Below are 21,040 nucleotides of genomic sequence, written 5' to 3'. Positions count from 1 at the left end.
GTTGAGAGTCCGCCTGCCGATGCAGGGGACACGGGTTCGTGCCCCGGTCCGGGAAGATCCCACGTGCCACGGAGCGGCTGGGCCCGTGAGCCATGGCCGCTGAGCCTGCGCGTCCGGAGCCTGTGCTCCGCAACGGGAGAGGCCACGACAGTGAGAGGCCCATGTACCGCAAAAAGCCCAGGTGCCTGCACATTACAGAAGTCAGCTAGAAAATTATCACAGTTTCTGCAGCAAAAACATATTTCTACTGGTTTTCAAAAATGAGTGCTTAAATAAGCTTTGCTAAGGGCTTAATTTCCAAAATATACAAACAGCTCATACAACTCAATAAGAGAAAAAAACAAACAACTCAATCAAAAAATGGGCAGAAGAGTTAAGTGTGCATTTCTCCAAAGAAGACATACAGATGACAAATAGGCACATGAAAAGATGCTCAACATCGCTAATTATTAGAGAAATGCAAATCAAAACTACAATGAGGTACCAACTCGCAATGGTCAGAATGGCCATCATCAAAAAGTCTACAAATAACAAATGCTGGAGAGGGTGTGGAGAAAAGGGAACCCTCCTACACTGTTGGTAGGAATGTGAACTAGTGCAGCCACTATGAAAAACAGTATGGAGTTTCCTCAAAAAAACTAAAAATAGAATTACTATATGATCCAGCAGTCCCACTCCTGGGCATATATCCACACAAAACTCTAATTCAAAAAAGACACATACACCCCTATGTTCATAGCAGCACTACTTACAATAGCCAAGACATGGAAGTAACCTAAATTGTCCATCAACACACGAATGGATAAAGAAGATGTGGTACATATATACAATGGAGTACTACTCAGCCATAAAAAAGAATGAAATAATGCCACTTGCAGCAACATGGATGGACCTAGAGATTATCATATTAAGTGAAGTCAGTCAGAACGAGAAAGACAAATACCCTATGATATCACTTATGTGTGGAATCTAAAATATGACACAAATGAACTTATCTACAAAACAGAAACAGACTCACAGACATAGAGAACAGACCTGTGGCTGCCAAGGGGGAGGAGGGTGAGGGAGGGATGGATTAGAAGTTTGGGATTAGCAAATGCAAACTCTTATATATATGTACAACTGAATCAGTTTGCTGTACACCAGAAACTAACACAACTTTGTAAATCAGCTGTACTTCAATAAAATTTTAAAAATAAATAAAGAAGCTCTGTTAGCAAACCATGAAATACTCCAAGCAACCAGGACAGCAGACAAATCCAGTCGTTCTCTTGGTTGGGGACATATGGTATGGATTAATTTGTAAAAATTCCAATAAAGCGTACAATGTGTGATGTTACAAAACCTCAACATTTAACTGCCAGTTCTTAAGACTGTATTTCACTGGCTCATTTCAGAACCTTCTCCGTGGAAGTTGGTCCTCCTGTGGTACTATGGAGTAAAATTCTGGCTTAAATACTAATTAACATTAGGAACTGATCGTGTCCTGTTGCAATGCCATACTCACATGAAGAAATGAAGAGAGGGTAGAAAGGAAATTGATGTTGCTGGTGGAGACTGCAAACTCTTTTTAGAAACTGAATCACCCACAGTTCAACTTGCTGTTACTACATCTCCCCAGCTTTCTCTTAATGACTTGCTCCTCCTTTTTCCCTCCCAGCTTTAATATCCAGCTTGATTCTCCTATATTTCTCAAGCTCATACTTCTGTCCAGGGTGATTTTAGCTCTTTGGGAGGAATGTTCTTTCAGAAATTGGAGGGATGTGAGGAATAGAGAATAAAAGATTAAATTTACTAAGCTTGACAAGTTATATGTGCTACTTTGATTAAACAGAAGAATCTTGACTTGTGTTAAATTCTTCAATGACTTGCTTTGTGACTTTGGGGAAATTCCTTCAATTCCTTGTTCTCTAGTTCTCTTCACCTTAAGAGAAACAGCCTCAACATCACAATATTGGAAGGGTCAACAAACAAACAAACTAATCCATTATCAAGACACAATTAAACAATGATAGTTAATTCTGTTATTTTCCTGGTGCTGATGGGAAAGAGGTGCCCTCTTTTCACACACGTGACAACTGCTGGTGGCCAGATGAACACCACAAAGGAAGAACCTGCCAGAAAATGGATCAACAGAAGGAAAACTGCAGGTGAGAAATGGAGGGAGGTAGATTCCTAATAATACCATATGAGCATCCATGCCTGCTCTACACCAGCCCTACCTCTAGTCTTCAGGGATATGTCAGCTATAAGCTCTTTATGCTTAATCCATTTGTGTTGGGTTTCTGTCACTCGCTACTGAAAGAGTCCTAATGAACACAAAATCTTATTAGTGAGAAAAACAGTAATTAGAGCAAAGATGACTGTCCTATTCTTCTGTTTAAAAGGATGGAGCCATTTCAAAAAGGTCCTAGAAACCGTCATAGGAAGGAAAGAAAAAATGTTGTAGATTTCACTCTAAAGCCAGGTTAAGGAGAGGATTAACTTCTTCTGAATAGCCCCAAGGGCCAACAGTTGGAAGAAGCAAAGAAGCAAATTTGGGCTTGACATAAGGATAAACTTTCTGCTGTTCGAAGCTGTATAAAATGGAGCAGACTGCCTCTTAAATATATTCTGCATTTATCTACTTCCTTTCATTGGAACTACCACTGCACTGGTCCAAGCAGTCTTAGCTCTGATCTGGACTACTGCCAGAGCCTCCTAAAGTCACCCATTCATCCACCAAATGTTTTCTGAGCCTCTACTCTGTGCTAGGTGCTATTCTAGAAGCTGCAGACTCAAGGAACAGAACAGACAAAAAAATCCCTGCCCACATTCTACTCCCCAGAAGCAAACAGTAAATAAGTGAGTCATTTCTCAGCATTGGTTCCAGGACGCCCTGCAGAGACCAAGCTCCTCGGACTCTCAAGTCCCTTATGCAAAATGGTTGCTCAAGTCCCTACATAAAATGGCTGCTCAGGGGCTTCCCTGGTGGCACAGTGGTTGAGAGTCCACCTGCCGATGTAGGGGACACAGGTTCGTGCCCCTGTCCGGGAAGATCCCACGTGCCACGGAGTGGCTGGGCCCGTGAGCCATGGCCGCTGAGCCTGCGCGTCCAGAGCCTGTGCTCGGCAAAGGGAGAGGCCACAACAGTGAGAGGCCCGCGTACCACAAGAAAAAAAAAAAAAAAAAATGGCTGCTCAGGTCCCTATATAAAATGGCTGCTCAAGTCCCTACACAAAATGGCTGCTCAAGTCCTCACATAAAATGGCTGTTAAAGACCCTATGTAAAATAGCTGCTCAAGTCCCTACACAAAATGGCTGCTCAAGACCCTATATAAAATGGCTGCTCAAGTCCCCTACACAAAATGGCTGCTCAAGATTCTACATAAAATGGCTACTCAAGTCCTTACATAAAATGGCAGTGGTACAGTCAGCCCTAGGTATCAGCAGGTCGAATTTTGAAATTCAATCCATGGTTGGTTGAAACCACAGATGCACAACCCAAGGATATGCAGGGCTGACTGTACAATGTACAAGACATTGTATAGCATGTAGTCTGTATAGCATGACAGATGGTGATAGGTGCTGGATAGGGAGATGGGGAGTATGGGGGAGGGGAAGCTGGGTTGCAATTGTGAATACAGTGATTAGTGAAGGGCTCACTGAGAAAGACACTACAGCAAAGACTGGAAGGAGATAAGGTAGGAAGTTACGCAGACATCTGGGGAAAGAACATTTTAAGCAGAAGGAACATTAAGAGTAAGAATCCTGGGCTTCCCTGGTGGCACAGTGGTTGAGAGTCCGCCTGCCAATGCAGGGGACACAGGTTCGTGCCCCGGTCTGGGAGGAGCCCACATGCCGCGGAGCGGCTGGGCCCGTGAGCCATGGCCGCTGAGCCTGCGCGTCTGGAGCCTGTGCTCCGCAACGAGAGAGGCCACAACAGTGAGAGGCCCGTGTACCGCAAAAAAAAAAAAAAAAAAAAAAAAATTGTAAGAATCCTGACACAAGACATTTGGAGCCTGTTCAAGACCATCGAGGCTGGAATGGAGTGAGTGAGGGAGGCGACCGAAGGAATGGGGCCTGAGAGGCAAGGGATGGTTGTAGATCCTGAGGGGCCTTCAGTAGGCAATTGCATGTCTTTGGATTTTACTCTACAGAGGAGGAAGATAATGGAGGGCGATGGAGAAACATGATTATATTTTGAAAAGTTTACTCAGTCACTTTTTAGAAACTAAATAGTTACCCAGCTGCCAGACTGATCCTCTACAGTTCATTGTCCACAAAGCAGAATGAACCTTTTAAAATACTGTAGAAAGACCAGCAATCCACTCCTGGACATTTACTCCCAGAGAAATAAAACTTACATCCACACAAAAACCTGAACCTGATTATTCAGAGCAGCTTTATTTGCAATAGTCCCAAACTGAAAGCAACGAAAATATCCTACAACAGGTGAATGGTTAAACAAAATGTGGGATAACCACTGTAGAATACCACTCAGCAATGAAAAGGATCAAGCTATTGATAAAACAATGTGGATGGATCTCAAGGGCACTAAAGTAGGTGGAAACTCTCAAAAGATCATGCATTGCCTTATTCCACTTACATAACTAAAGGTACATAAAATGTACCCATTGGGGGAAATGGATGAAGGGTACCTGGCACCTCTCTGCACTATCTTTGCAACTTCCTGTGAGTCTGTAATTATTTCAAAATAATAAGTTTAGAATCTGTAATTATGTCAAAATTAAAAGGTTTTATTTTTTAAAGCGCTGTAGTAAAGAAATTGTGTTTCATCGGAAAACTGTATTGTCTACATACAGCACACCGTCCCCAGTTACCTGATTCTACTCTTTCATTGTCTTTGAAATATTTTTACAACTTTGAAACGTTAGATAACTGAGAGATGTGCAAACCGTCCTGCCTGGTAGAGGTTCCCTTGCAGCCCTCACCCACATTCCTCATGGGAAAACCAGTTTACACACGAAAAAACCATTTATACATTCAATTCAACCTTCCTTTATTCCACATCAAATTGTCCTTTGAATACTATGAGGGCATTGAGCAAGTTAAATAAAATCTTTAACATCTGTTCATTTTTATGTATGGGAGTCGTGATTTTACCTTTTCTGAAAACTCTCTCTCAAGAACATAAATCTGGTGACGTCACTCCCCAGCTTAACTGCTTCCTAGCTTCCCACTGCATTTAGAATGAATCCCAAACATTTCCCCAGATGGACAAGGCCCTGCCCAGCCAGGACCCAGCCTGCCTCTCAGGCCTCATCTCCTCACTCTGCCCCTTGCCAGGACACTCCGACTACTGGCCCTTCTTTCAGCTCCCTGAGAACATCAAGTCTGTTCCCACCTTATGGCTCGTACACCCGTTGTCCCTCGGCCTGGACTGCTCTTCTCATGGATGGCTCTTTTTAAGAGTAAACTGTCAGCTCAGTTGTTCCACCCTCAGAGAGATCTTCTCAAGCACTCTCTCAAAAGTAACATACCCATCCTATTTTTTTATCATAATTATTTCTATCTGATATAATAATAACAGTGTTATTATGCATTATATATTATTTAACATATTTTAAATATTATTACATAAGCATAATGTATTTATTATATATTTTATAATTTTTTATTTTTTTTTTTCTTTTGCGGTACGCGGGCCTCTCACTGTTGTGGCCTCTCCCGTTGCGGAGCACAGGCTCCGGACGCGCAGGCTCAGCGGCCATGGCTCACGGGCCCAGCTGCTCCGCGGCATGTGGGATCCTCCCGGACCGGGGCACGAACCCGTGTCCCCTGCATCGGCAGGCGGACTCTCAACCACTGCGCCACCAGGGAAGCGCTTTTTAAAAAATTTTTAATGTTCATGGGAGTATAGTTCATTTACAATGTTGTGTTAGTTTCAGGTGTACAGCAAAGTGAATCAGTTATACATATACATATATCCACTCTTTTTTTAGATTCTTTTCCCATATAGGCCATTACAGAGTATTGAGTAGAATACCCTGTGCTATACAGTAGGTCCTTATTAGTTACCTATTTTATATATAGTAGTATGTATATGTCAATCCCAAGCTCCCAATATATTTATTATATAAATATATTAATACTGTTGAGCAAGCTACTAGTTTATTTATCTGCCCACCCCAATTCTATAATAGTAGGATCTTGAAATTTGGCTCTGCTGTATCCTCAGTGCTTAGAAAGTTCCCTAGCAAACATAGTAGGCACTCAATATATATTTGTTGAAGAAATCCCTGGGTGAATGATGCTCGCAGAAGTAGTGAAGTTTCCACCACTGGAGGTATTTAAGCATGGTTTGTACAACCACTTGACAGGGTCATAGAAAAGCCATGGGCATATGCTCAGTCACAAGAATAAAAGACCATTTTGGTCCTTTCTAGGACTATGAGCTTATGATTCCGTGGCCACCATGCCCTTTCTGCTACGCAAATGGAAAAAGCACAGGAGTATTCCTCAGTCATTTTCCACCGAATGATAGTATGCACACCCCTGTTCCTGCTGCAGTATCATCTCAGCATTAAAATGTTGAAGCTAATCAGACATTTAATTTCAAAGTGGAAGGTCATTATCTTGTCACAAAATTTTATTCCAATTACTTTTTTTTTCTATTATACGAAATGAATTAAAAGTAGCACAAAACATTGGGAGATCAAACAGTCAATCAGAAGCTCATTAAATATCGTTGAAATTGGTGCAATAAAAAGCATTTCCCATGGCTGACTTATTATTTAAAAGCTATATTCTGGATGGCTTCAAGGAATTGACATGCTGCCAATCAAAAAATCACCCTATCCATAAATAGCCGCTTGGCTTTTAAAATTTCACTATCTTTTTTTTTGAAATAAGGGTAAATACCTAAAAAGATTTAAAGCACGGGTGTAATTACGATCCTGTCAGCCCCTATGAGACCCTAAAGAGGAGATATCATCTGGTAATTTGGAGTATAATTTACAGCAAGATGCTTACGAAGTGCTGCCAGTGATTTTATAAACACTTCATTACATTCATGTACGATACTCAACTAAGTACAACCCCAGCCAGGGTATAGTGGTCAGTTACAATTTAAAAATTGAGTCCAATTCCACACTTGGAGTAAATGCCCATTTTATTTTCTAAAGAGTGAATATTAAGCACTTCATTTTGCTATGGACCCAGACACAGGTGACTGCTAGCGTGAGGATCTAAAAGCTGGTCATTTTAAAAATTCTAATATTTTTCCTCTAGGACCTCTTTTTATTTTTTTTTTAGCCAAATCACTAATTTTACCATTCTGTTTTATAGAAACATCCATTTTTGACATACAGGATGGCCAGGTCCTTTTCATTGGTAAAATATAACAACAGAAGTACTGTTCCCAGTCTCTTAAGGTGCTTAAGTGGTGAGGATGATACAAATGAAAAATACATAAGCAGAAGAGAAAGCTCCCAGGTATAGGAAATTACTTCTTCAGTAGAAGGACTGAAGAATTTCTCCCCTCTAACCCCTTCCCCCTCACCACACACACACACACTGCCACCACCTAATTTCTTTTCAAAAGCCAGGACTTATTGACAAATTATCTGGGAGTAAAGTGGGAGGGAAACATTTCAATGCAAAATTCAGAACTGCTTTATAGAAAGAAAAGCGTGGGGAGGTTTGTTATCATTTGTTTCTTCCAGTATATCATTCAATTTCAGCTGTCTCACGTCTCAGAAGAAGCTTCCCCATTTCTCACTCATGTGCCTAAGAAACATCTCCCTGGCATCTCATTCTTTCTCCCTGTCTCTCACCAGCATTTCATTATTTCTTAACTGTCCCTCTCATGCTTGTCTCCCTTTTTCTTAGTGATCCACGTGTCCTCATTTAGCAGTTTTCAGAAGCCAGGGAGAAACGTTGCAAATAATGTTAAATATGATTAATATCTTGAATTCCTTGAAATATGACATGCATGAGTTACAATGAAACCTCTTTTATTTCCCCATGAAATGTTTTTGCATAATGAGAAAGAAAATGTCCTCTATGCCCTAATCAGCCCTGACAGTTCCTGGACTCCCAAATACTTTTATTTATGGCATTATTTATTTCATCTCTAATAAATGGAGGGGGGGCAGAAACCACAGCATGATCTGAGGAGGCTGCAGAGAGGGAGACTATCTAGGGTGGAGAAACACAGAAGCTGATCCTGCAAAGAGAGAGATGGCTTCCAAAGGAAGGGAGGTCTGGCAAATGAGAGGCCAAGGTCCTGAACCCTCAGAAGAAGAAAATAGGTCACCTTCCCAAGTCTAAAAGGAAAGCTCTGAAAAGAAACCTAACTTCAGAGTGGAGAGATGACGGTCACACATCCAGGAGAAGATGTACCCAGAATTCTAACCTGGAGAGTGAAGATTGAAGGCTGAAAAGCAAACCAGGGAAGGGAGTATGCTGGTATTGGAGCTGACCTAGGGGAGGGGTGATTTGCTCCCAAAAGTGCCTGGGAGAAGCGATGACAGTCCTCTAGATCTGAAGACATCTGTAGCTCGTGGGATCCTCCTCCAAACCACAGAGGCTCTTCCCTCATTCAAACAACTACTGAAATTGTGTGTCCTCCAGAAACCCTGGCCGTGTGACCCCAGGTGCAGTGAGGAGCTGCCTGGGCAACGCAGGGAGCAAGAGTTTTCGGCCCATCTTGATGCTACAAGCACTTACAAATATATATATACCAAATGACGTTGTTGAGAGTATCTAGTCACCGTCCCAAAAGGAGGTATCAGGTCATATTTTTTTCCCTCAATTGCATAGAGTCTATGTAATACGAGAAATGTGAATTTGAATATCTGAGTACATCTGTGCAACTCAGCCACACACTCTTGAGTGTCTGACTTTGGGTAATTTCCTCCGAGAGCCTCGGTTTTCTCATCTGTGGAATGGGGACACCGATTCTGTTACGCCCTCTCAAGGGCCCTGTAGGGAACTAACTGAAATAACGTGAAAGTCCGATGCTTTGTGTGCTCTTAGGACAGCATAAGCTCGAAGGCCAGGAGCTGGGTATAGGCAGAAACCCCCGGGCGCGCAAACAACTCGCAGCGACCTAAGTCAAGACCTACCGAAGGTGTTCCTTTCAGAAGGCTGGGGGAGCAATTCCCCATCAGCAGAAGAACGGGTTGTAATATCTTCCCAAGGCGCACACGCACTCTAGCTACCGCCCCACCACTACTACTACCAGCCCCTCAGGGCAACCCCGAGAGTTCGGGGTCAAGCAGGCAGCGCCAAGAGCTCTATTCCTAAAACTGAACCCCGCCCACAGCAGCAGGAGCCTCAAGTGCAAGTCTGGGGCTCCGAAGTCTCGTCCCGGCCGGAACCTCGCGCTGTTACCGGGGGGCCTCCTGGTCCCGGCTCATTCCTTCCCTTCCCCCGTCGGAGGCGCACACCCGGCTGGGCGACCACGCGGGCGGCAGCGGCGGCGCCAGCGCCAGGCCCCGCCCCCGCCCCCATTATCATTAGCAGATATAACCCTAAACACTTGCTCTTTACCTCCTTTCTCCCTCCAGGCATTGGTGAGGCAGCCTGTCAATCAGCGCTCGGGCGGCAGCCCCCCGCGCAGGGGCTCGGCGATGCCAGCGTTCGCGACAGGCGGCAGTGGTGGCGGCGGCGGCGACGACGGCGGCCACGGCACAGACAGCCACCCTTCCACGCGCGCGCACTCGGGCAGAGCCGGCGGGCGGGCGGCAGAGGCACCCTCGGAGCCCGGCGCCGGGCGCGGAGGGGGCGTGCGACCCGGGACCTGCCCAGAGGCGCAGAATGGAGGAGGAGATGCAGCCGGCGGAAGAGGGGCCCAGCGTCCCCAAAATCTACAAGCAGCGCAGCCCCTACAGCGTCCTCAAGACATTCCCCAGCAAGAGACCGGCGCTGGCCAAGCGCTACAAGCGACCCACCCTGGTGGAGCTGCCGCACGTGCGGCCGCCCCCGCCGGCCTTCGCGCCGCAAGCCGCGGTCTCCATCAGCAGCAGCGAGCCGCCGCCGCCACCGCAGCAGTTCCAGGCGCAGAGCTCTTACCCACCCGGGCCCGGCCGGGCCACCGCCTCGTCGTCGTCTCCGTCCTGCACGCCCGCCACGTCCCAGGGCCACCTGAGGACCCCAGCGCCGCCGCCCGCGGCCCCCGCCGCGTCGTCGTCCTCATCTTTCGCCGCCGTCGTCAGGTACGGCTCGGGCCCGGCGGCAGCCGCCGCGGGCAGCAACAGCGCGGGCGGCAACGGCGCCAGCCTGGAGCTCAGCGCAGGTACCAACTCTCGGGAGCAACTTTCCGTCCCGCCACGGGTTGGGGGAGGGGTGGGGCCCGGCAAGGAGAAAGCGGGGACCGAGGACAGCCTCCCGCGCGCCCTGCCCAGCGGGATGGGTGGGGGGTGGGAGGGGAGAGCGGGAGGCTCCCAGAGCCGGCTGAGGGAGCGTCGGGGCGTTCGAGCGCACCCCCAAGGCCTCTACGCACCGGCAGCAACTTCTGGAGGTTCACCGCCGCCGCGTCCGGTGCTTCCGATGGCGCGCGCGCCTCTTAACAGGTGGCTCCGCCGCTAGCGTCCCGCTCGGCGCCCGGGGAGCGCGGCAGGGGCGATCGGCGGGCCGGGGGCGGCGCGCAGGCGGGGAGTGGGGGCGGGACACCGTGGGGTGACAGCGGCGGCGGCGCGGGGAGAAGCGGTCGCTACTCTGGCGGTTCTCGGGGACGCCCTCCCTTTCCCCTCCGCTGCTTCACTTTCTCCTTCTGCTTCTTCCCTTTATCTGCCTCTCCTCCATTTGTTCTTCCTTCTCTGGTTCTCTTTTTCTCGCTCACTCTGTCGCGGTCACGCGGCTGGCCCTAGGGCTGCTTTCCTGCTTTTTCCCGGCGAGCGCGCGCTGTCTCTGCCTCTCCCTGGCCCCCCTTTCCCCGGCCACCCCAGAGTCCCCGCCGGTGTGTGCAGGACGCGGGGCTCCTCTGCATCAGCCGCGCGGGTGGAACTGGCGCTCGCCCCGGCGGCCGCGACTTAAGGGTCGGAGACCTCCCGCCCCTCCCCCCAGCCCCGGGAACCCCGGGCGCTCTGGGCCCCGCCGGGTGGGCGCTGCTGCACCGCGGCGTCCCGGGCCCCTTAGAAATGACTGCCTTTCGGGGAGCATCCACCCCAGGGTACGCGACTCCTGAGAAAAGCCGGCTCTCCAGCCCAGCGGCGGGGAGGGCGACGGGCTGGTGGAGAGGTCACAGCCTGGGGCCTGCGCCCAAGTGTGCTCTCTGCTCCTCTTGGACTCGCAGCCGCGTGTATCCCGCCGCTCAGAACGAAAAGTTCCTGCTCAGACCTTTTACGGCACTTTGGAGCCCCCCAAATCCTGCATATCAGTGAAACCACGGCTTCCTTTATTCCTAATGAAAATAGGAGCATTGTCTTGAAATGCGTTATAGATGCTTAAGCTCATGTTCTGTTGTTTGTCAGTATTTTGACACAAGAAGGATTGGTTTTGAGAAAGAAAACCTAATTACAGGTTATAGTGAAGACTTGCTCTGTCACATCCCTCACTGGCTGGGAGATGTTGGCGAGGTTTTTATGTGGATGTCCTTATTGTTTGTGAGGTGTGGTTTTTTTCCTGTATTTTAATTCCGCTGTGCTCTTATGTTCACTGTGAGGCTAGCCTACTTTCACTTTCCTCATTTTTCTTCTGTTTTCCCCCCCTTCTTAGTGAGGTTTGTGTGCTCTCTGGGCTTGGGGTCTGGTTTTCTTATATACTACTTCTTGTTCACTCCTTGTTTATTTCCCGGCTCTGCTTTATCTTCCTTTATCTTTACATTGTTCAGAAGTTTGGGTCCTTTTTCCACATTCTATATTTTGCTGACTCCTTTGCACAGCCTCAGTGTTCATTGGGGTTTTCCCCCCTCTTTATCTGCCCAGTTCAGTCTTTAATCTCATCCTGCTTTCTCCTTTCAGTCTTTGTGAACTGTCTTTCGTTCTGTCTTCTGCTTTTTTCCATACAGTATAAATCTGCCCCTTCTCATTTCCATTTTCATCCATAGTTTTAACCTTGCCTTTCCCTGCTATTTTTCCTATATTTCTTTCTTCTGCACCAGTCACTTGCTGTCCTTTCCATGGTGCCTTCTGCTCTGGCAGTTGCCCCACTCTTTTATCCATAAGGAGTTTTTGCTGTTGTTGTTTCCTTCTTACCTTGTTCTGAATGTCCTCTTTTTCAGTGTTTCTTCTAATATCCTGTTTAGTTTGTCTCTGTCCACAGGTGGAAATCATATCACTGAATCTAAAGGAGTGGAAAGGGGCTTTTTGATGTCCCTCCAACTCCCTGTGTTTATTATTTCCTTTTATTTTCAGTGCTGCTGCTGCCTTTTTTTTTTTTTTTTTAAGAAAGGTCATAGAGAGGTAGGCTAGATAGCCCCAAGACAGGATGCCATGTGCTTGTTGGAAAGATGGGAATTGAATGGTAGTTTTCTGCCATGCAGTGAGGAAAATGGTCAGGGGCAAAAAAAAAAAAAAAAGAGACCATAGTACTAGACATCATGAATTGTGGTCATACTATTAATCATTGGGGGACAAAGCCATCTCTTAACAGGCACAGTGATGTGAGTGGCCATCAGAGGGACAGTCACCTGAAGAGCTGATTGGCTCTTTGAGGAACTAGTGGTTCCACTTCGAACCAATAAGCATGTGTGTACAGACAGCCATCCTAGCACACTGGGTGGGGTAGGGGCAGGGGTGGTGATTTGCTTGTTGCACCCTCACAACAGTGGTACTGCAGGGTCTCAGGCTACCTCGTAAACTGAAAATAGTCAAAATGTCGATGAGATGAAATGAGTCAAGGATGGAAGAGAGATAACTGAGTGTCCAGAGAAAATGCAGTGAAAAGATGAAAGGGTTGAAGTGAACCTTACTTGCCATTAAGGGCCATAAACCATTGAGAGGAGAAATACATGATTAAAATAGATTTTTCAACATTCTTGTAAAATCTCCTGAAGAGTATAATTTTCCTTAAAAGCGGTAATATGCCATGGTTCTAAAAGCATATTTTTCCTCTGTGGGAGGCTTAGAGTTAAAACCCACGTAGATCTTGATATGCAGCCTAAATTTGGCATCAGGAAATGGGAAATTGCATCTTTAAGCAGAGTACAATCAAAAATGAATTACAATAAATCCTATATAATTGCATAGGTCATTCTCTTTAATGAGATTTTATTAACCTGACTGTCAAGCTTTTGAGTCAGGCAGATATTTTATCTTCTTCAACTGATAAAAGTGTCAGCTATAAACCACCACATAAATATTCATAAATCTACACATCTGTGGCAGCCTATCAGCATCATTCTTTTGGACATTAAAAGCATTCTAATTACTTTCTGTCTAGCAGAGCTGAAATGCTGCCTGTTATAGTATGTGCTTGGCAGGCATGATTGCTTTTGTTTGCCATCACAAATAGCAGCATCCTATTTTATATACCGATGGTCCAGAAAATATTCAGGGATTGACTGAGCAGGATGAATATTAGGAAGCACCATCTGGTTTTGATAGCACTGAGTATATTAACTCATCTGTTAATTTTTGACACATCATTGATTTATTTATTTAGAAAAATTGCCTCCTGTTTTGCTGTGTTGATATTTGCTATTAGGAAAAAAAAAATTGGTTGGCATTTTTTTGAAAGACATACAGTAGTTCATTGATTTAAGACAGGGCTGATGCTTCCAAAGATGCTTTCATTTTCTAACTTCTATTTTCTATGCCACGAAGTCTTCTCATAAAAAGAAGTTATATTAATGTTTTAAGGAAATTATCTATTTTGAACTAGTTGCAAATCCTTTGATAGATGTAATATATGGATACATGGTAGTATAGGTCACAAAAATTTTTTTTCTGCCTCTACATTTTTAGTATTAATATATTTCACCCTTTGTGGGCTAAAATCGAAAGATTACCACTAATCTTGACTACTGTGATCTCCTTCATAGAAACAGAATACTCTTGGGGGTCTGCTGTGATGGGCAAATTCCATTCAAGGCTTTACTTACAAAGAAGGATGTTAAAGTAGGGAGCCTGTGTTTCATTGCTGAATTCCCATCCCTCTTCTTCACTTATCAGATTTAGGATGGATTAAACCACTTAAATTCTGAAGAAATTCTAGAAATGAAGTTTTTAATTACAAAAATAACACGGGTTCGGATTCTGGAGTCAGACTGGGCACAATTTGCAACATGATATTAGATCCCGACAGATGGCACAATAAAGCAAAATAAATTAGAGAGATGTGGTGATTTTAGAGTGCTTTGTGATTGTGATTTATTAACATTTTACGGTGTTTAATTTTAAAGAAGTTAGGGATAAACTAGGTTGTTTTAAAGCCTCTCTATAAACTGTTGACTTTGTACTTCCTTGCCATCACTTGACTGGAACATTCTGTGCCTAGCGGGGGGAAAGAGTTTAAAAATTTCAAAATACATGTTCACACTTTGCTCAGTTAAGAATCGTGGATCAGTGGCCAGTCAATCGTGTTCATATGAAAACAGAACTTTTCTCCATTTCTTAGCAATAATGGGCATCGCACAGTACTCGTGTTCTAATTATATTCTGTATGGAAAGCTGAAGCACTGCTGGCTGCAATGTGTGTTAAGTGTAAAGATTTGCCATTTCCCACCAAGTATAATAGTAATATTTTTCATCATACTCTTCAATGTATTGACATAAAATACTATTCAAATATAAGGTAGTGAAAAGAAGAGAATACAGCTTTAGGGCTACAGCTGGCATTTTTACATATATTTGTTCTGAGAACAAATTCAGAATGAAGCATTTGAAAAAACTGCAGGCAAGAACCGTTTTATGATTGTAACTATTCTCTGATATTCTGAGTGCACTTTAATACATTATCTTCATAATGCAGTATATTACATAATGATTTTTTTCTCAGCATATTACGAGTTTATCCTTCAGTTAAGAAAACAAATCATGCTTGTCTCTACATCAGATTTTTTTTCCCTTAAAATCTATACCCTAACGTGATTTATCAACATGATTAAAACAACTGAGCTCCTTAGGACATTGGACAGATACATTCGAGCAGTTCTTTCTAGGCAATTCTGTTTCAGCCTTTCCTTTCATATTTTGTTCCTTTCATCAAGGTTATGTTATAGGTGTATAGGCTGTAAATCACTTGGGACTCTTCTGATTAAAATGCGAACAGTAAATACAACTTTAGATCTAGAATGGGATTATAGGATTAAATGAATGAAAACTGCTGGTGTGCTAGAATTGAGAATCGCCAATCAATATTGTCCTTTGATTTTACTAATAAAAGAACAAAAAGCCAGGCGTAAAGAAATGAGAATGCAGCATCTTAAACCTCCCCTCTTGTATGGTTCAACTGTTTACTTTCTTGTTTATTCGGTTTTGGTCATTGTAAGATATAACACCCAACTCTTTGAAATCTTTCTCCATTAAGTTTTAGTTCAAATCATGAGCTCAGTTATTCCTTTCCACCTGGCTGGGGGCAGAGTCATCATCACTTCCAGTGTTCGGTGTGCGAAATATCCTTCCCATATCCACATCCCTTTTTCTCCAAGGCAGCAAGCCGACTTTATCTTGGCTGCTACTTCAGCCAAGTTCCCAGCCCATCGATCAGCTCTAGCCTAAAACTATACCTGGCATCTAGTTCTTTCTTTAGTACTCAAAATAATCGTGTAAAAAATAGGCCTGTGCCTAATATTTGTGAGATTCAGGGTAAGGGTACAAATGCTGTAAACTAAGATACTCTATTTATTTATAAGAGTCCCCACATGTATTCAGTAAATATTTCTAGAGATTCTGTGCTGGCCCTCAAACCCCAGTCCACTCATGGAATATACGGTCTATAAATCTCTCCTGAACTGAAAAGAACTGGCCTCTGTGTTCTGACTTGTCATTTTTCCTGAGAGATTTAGGAATGGGAGCATTTTATAGATTTGGGAGATGTGAGAGGTGCTTCCTATATGCTCTGGGCTTTATGTATATTCTTATTAAATAAGTGAAATAGGAGACTTGTACCCCCTTCCCCTGATATCTTAGTTACTTCAGGAAGAATAGTAAGAAAAAACAAAGTAGAGGCTGAAGTACCACCTGGAGGTTTCTGAAGGTTGGTGTGCTGGTCATCATCCTGGGTTTTCTAGAGAAATCAATTTCTTAATCACAGCTATTTAGTTTGTTGTCCCCATAGAAGCCCTCAAGCATCTCACCACTTTTCACTTTTCAAGGTTTTTTTTTCCCCCTCAGAAAAAAATACAGCTAGTCAGCATTTCCAGAGACAGCAAGTGACTAGTTACATTTCTATCATAAACAACGGATATCGTCATTTAGAACCTACAATATTTTGTTTGTTGCCATTATTCCGCATAGGGTGGGAGAGGAAATGAGGTACCCTGATAGCTCTATATAAACTCTAAAAAAGTTATCTGTCTCTCTGTGGGTATTTACTGATATAAATAGCGCGTTCTGGGTGGTGGTCCAGAAAGAAGACAGTGTTCTTGTGACGTTTACATTTAGGGTGAATTTTCAAGCCCCTTAGACTGGCAACATTAAATCACATTTTCACGACATTGGGTTTTTTCTTTCCTTCTTTTTGAAGTGAACTGATTGTTTTCTGTTTGCTTTTTGCTTTCCACTGATTGACAGTTAATATGCTTTAGAATACACTTATGGAAACTAACTGGCACCCTCAGCACATACCATTTAAGAGATTTGGTGGGAGAAGCCCTGAGAAGAGGCGCTGTTGCTTTTCAGATGGTGCTGCTATAGATCAAGCTGAACGTTGGCCTTGACAAGAAATCTAAGTTAGCAGATAAAGTAAAAGAATGGTGAACACAGATGTTGGATGACACAGTCTTGCTTCGGGGCTCCTCATTATTTGCCTTGTAGGCCCACTCTTTATTTTACCTTAGACGTTTAGTGAGCTCTTCAAAAAGACTTATCGTTCTTCTCCATTTTGCATCTGGGAGCAACGTACTCTCAGCAGGGATTGTATCAGCTGATTAATAGCAAGGGCATGAGGGCACTCCAGAAATAGACGTAATGATTGCTGTAAGCCCTCCTGTCAATGAGGAGTTGAGTCTGCAGGGCTGGCTCGATTCATTAGAGTGGGGATATTAATGAAGCCAAAGGTGTGAGTTCAGACCTGCGCAGGCCAGTTAATAACCACGGAGAGGGAGTCTCTATCCGGTGCCCCCATCTCGCAGTCCAGCCATTTCCCAGAGTCAAGTTAGGGGTGGCTCATCAGGCACCCCACCAGTCACAGAGCAGCCGGAAGCTATGCATCCTATTAGAAGTGGATGCACCATGTCACCTGTGTGTGTAGCAGAGAGTAGAAGTCCACGTTTCTGACATTTTTTAATGTTAAACTCTAGATCGAGGACCTTACTTGTCCCTTGTCTTGGCTGGCAGTCTCTGACGTGTCTTTTCTTGTATTTCAGAGAGTCGTATGATCTTGGACGCCTTTGCTCAACAATGCAGCCGAGTCCTTAGCCTCTTAAATTGTGGAGGAAAGCTTCTGGACTCCAGCCATTCTCAATCCATGATTTCTTGCGTAAAGCAGGAAGGCTCAAGTTACACCGAAAGACAGGAGCAGTGCCCTGTTGGCAAAGGGGTCCACAGTCAGACCTCAGACAGTGTAGACATAGAGATGCAATATATGCAAAGGAAACAACAGACTTCTGCCTTCTTGAGGGTTTTCACTGACTCCCTACAAAATTACCTGCTCTCCGGGAGCTTTCCGACTGCAAACACCTCCTCGGTCAGTGAGTATGGCCACCTGGCGGACGTGGATCCTCTAGCAACGTCCCCCGTGCACACACTAGGTGGCTGGACCTCCCCAGCGACATCCGAATCCCACGGTCACCCATCCTCTTCTACGCTGCCTGAGGAAGAAGAGGAGGAGGAAGAGGAGGGCTACTGTCCTCGATGCCAAGAGCTGGAGCAGGAGGTGGTTTCACTGCAACAAGAAAATGAAGAGCTCAGAAGAAAGTTAGAGAGCATCCCAGGTACCCTGCCCTGTTCCTTGCAAGCCACCTGCAACTCATTCCTTTCCAGTGTCCCATCTGCATGTATGTATGCACGCGTGCATGTATGTGTGGCTTTTTGTTGTTGTTTGGGCCGGCGATGTAGAAGAGTTAGAAAAACAGGCATGCACAGTTTTAGCCTACTAGTGCCAAACAGAAATTTCAAGATGAGCCACTAGCCTTGTCCTGTATTTAAGCCACAGTCTTCGGGGGTGTAGGCCTGAAAACTATGGTCCAATTAAAAGAAGTCTCCACTGATACGAAAGTGATTCCTAGATGTAGTGCAATGAGATTGGAATAGGCCAGGTTCTGTGAGCTTGAATTTTCTTCAAAAAGTGACCCTGTTCCTTTAAAATGGCTTTTGTATTTTTAAAGACTTTGATATATGTGTTTTATTAGTCCATGATAGAAATTAAAATGAAATGGTGTCTACAGAGGCAGGGCTCAGAGGACAAATGGTCTCTTCTATTCCACTAACTTCTCCCCTTTCTTGTTAAGTTTCAATAGGCATGGTCTCTTTTTAGCGTGCAAACTCCCCCTTAAAGTTAATATGCAACTGTAAACTAAAAGGAATAGCTCAAAGACAGACCAGTTATTAAGCTGGTCACAAACTAGCTGTGCTCCTGGCTAAATGTGAGGCATTTTGCCGCCTCGCAGAGACACTAGATCTGCAGAGTAGTAAAGTCATCTTTATGGCAAGATCTTTTCTGGGTTGCAAAGCCATTTTTTTCCCTATTTGGAAAGCTCCTGATTTTGCCTATACCTTTGAGGTCATTCCTGCATGTCTGTGGCTTATAAAAGACATTAAGACCTTTTCAATCATGCAGCCCATTGATAAAAAATCTTGAGCATGTATCTACCAATGTACACATTCATTGGTTATTTACATACATATATTTGCATACTAATATGTTCAAAATAAAGCATACATGACATATTTAAAATTTTTAAGGCTGATCCATAAATAGAAATAGAAATTATGTTCTTTTCCTAATTCGGTGTCTTTGCACCACCCAATTTGGCAGCTGATGTAAAAAGAAGGAAGTGTTGAAGAAAGTCACCCATTTGCTTATTAGAATTGCCAAATCAGAAATTTATTTTCCTTCTGTCCTTTCATTTAAGAGAATTGCCCAAATAGAGCTGAGGTTTGGCTCAGAATGTTTTGGAATTAGATTGAGTGCAGTTGTGGGAGAGAAGCAAGAGGTGAAGCAAATCCATTCTCTGTTGTTACATTTGAGCCCTGGGGTTAGATGCAGAGTCTTGGCATTGTCCCTGCCAGGCCGGATCTGACTGCAGCAGAGAGACTGGCAGGACCCAGAAGAATGCAGTGGAACCAGAGCGCTACTGGTTTCTCCAAGTCAAAGAGATATGGGTACAGCTGACACACTGGGATTTTACAACTTGCACAGTTTCATAAATTATGTGAACTATTGGTTTTACTGCCAAAAGGGTATGTTGCATCTTACTCCCCACTCCTCTTTCATTAGGGGAGAAGATAGTGTCCTGGAGATCAGCCAACTGCAGGTCCTTGGCATCAGCCATTCAGAGCTGTGGGGATGAGTTTCAGAGTGCAAGGACAGGTGACACAAATGTCCAGAGTATTATTGCCTAATTCCTAATCGTAAATATTTGGTGAGCCGTCTGTCCTTGGTAAACTTACCAAGCAAATTTGGGGTTCACTCCACCTCTTGTTTCCTAAATCCGTACAGATGAAATGTCTGTGTCAGGGATAACTCATTGCTGGCCTGCCACTAATCATTGTCCTTCTCTGCTTCCCAGAAAGACGAAAATGCTGCAATTTCTTGAGTCCTCTTGATGGTCAGACATTGAATGACAGTTGTTGAAATTAGGCTAACGATCACCACTGTTACTGTAAACATTCCACCACTGTTACTGTAAAGAGTCCCCTCCATGAACTTGAACCAATTCTATGTGGAGAGCCATGATTGCTTTAAATAATCCATACTGAAATTCAGCTATATAGAGGAAACTCAGTTTGTCAATTATGAATAGAAAAAAAATAGTGTGAAATGCAGGAAAGATTAGCCATTTGTGATTACTTAACTCCTGGATTCATTACCTAGGGATACCTTAGTATTGGGCGTCAGGTTGAAAGTGCCCCTCGAGATGAAAGACTTGAATCAAAGAGAGACATAACTGCCCTCTTGCCCTCCTGCCCTCCTCACCTCCCAACCTCCATCTTTGGCTAAACAACAAATCAGCCTGTGGGTGATCACCCAGGAATCCACTTTGGCATTCTACGAGCTGTGCCTTTGGTGTGGGCAGGGCCGAGGGGGAATCTGTTACTTTTATCCATATGAAGAAAAGTACAGCAATAATACTCTGGTTTTGTACGTGACAAGAATATTTTGCAAGCAGTAACTTTCCTGTGAGATTTAGGATCGATTTTCCCTAAGCAGTTTCCGTGCTTCCCAATGATCCCAGGAGGCCTCTGTTATCCTAGAGGCCATACATTTCCATGGAAGGACCTGGGGCTTTCTTCCTGTAGAATCTGCCCGTGTGTTGTACGATCACTCTTCTTACAGCCGAGCAGGGTGGATGAGTACAAAGGGGAGAGGAACGTGCAGCAGTTAGCAGAGGAAATAAGGTGAACGAGATGATGGGGGCACCAGCAGTGGGTCAGTTCGGGGGCAGTGTTCCTCAGGCACTTCCCTCTCTCTCCAGAGTCAGGCTGTTGAGCAACTCGGAGATTCCAGTTTCTTTCTTTTTTTTTCCCCCCTTAAATAAAGCATTTATATCTGGGAGCAGTTCTTGAACTGAGAGTTCAAAAGAAATGAGCCTATTAGTCTACAGGAAAAAATGCTTTCACTTGGATAGCTGTAAAAGGGGGAAAGGAAGGTGACAGCCCTCACCGAAAGGAGGGACAGGGGAGGGGTATTCTTTCTGGCACCACCCGAGAGGGCCTTTGTTTATTGTATTATTTGTGAAACATTCAACAAAGTCTTATTGATTATCAACTACAGGCAAACAAGGGGCTTCTAGAAAGTGCTGTCTAACTTACTTTCCAGAGTTATCTGC

At 44.4% G+C, this 21,040-nt stretch overlaps 1 protein-coding gene across 3 annotated transcripts in view; it reads left to right on the top strand.

Annotated features, from left to right (window-relative positions):
• The first annotated feature begins 9,640 nt into the window (after window positions 1-9,640).
• Window positions 9,641-21,040, top strand: part of BEND4 (BEN domain containing 4) — a 33,150-nt gene continuing 21,750 nt past the window's right edge. For all 3 annotated transcript variants that reach the window (XM_032633592.1, XM_032633591.1, XM_032633593.1), the window contains exons 1-2: window positions 9,641-10,243; window positions 17,417-17,983. In XM_032633592.1, the coding sequence (XP_032489483.1) occupies window positions 9,766-10,243; window positions 17,417-17,983 (1,045 nt within the window). In that variant the 5' untranslated portion in view covers window positions 9,641-9,765. The remainder of the gene's footprint in view (window positions 10,244-17,416; window positions 17,984-21,040) is intronic.

The sequence above is a fragment of the Phocoena sinus genome, chromosome 5, assembly GCF_008692025.1.
Source record: "Phocoena sinus isolate mPhoSin1 chromosome 5, mPhoSin1.pri, whole genome shotgun sequence".
Taxonomy (NCBI): domain Eukaryota; kingdom Metazoa; phylum Chordata; class Mammalia; order Artiodactyla; family Phocoenidae; genus Phocoena; species Phocoena sinus.
This window is presented reverse-complemented; position numbering and strand designations above follow the sequence as displayed.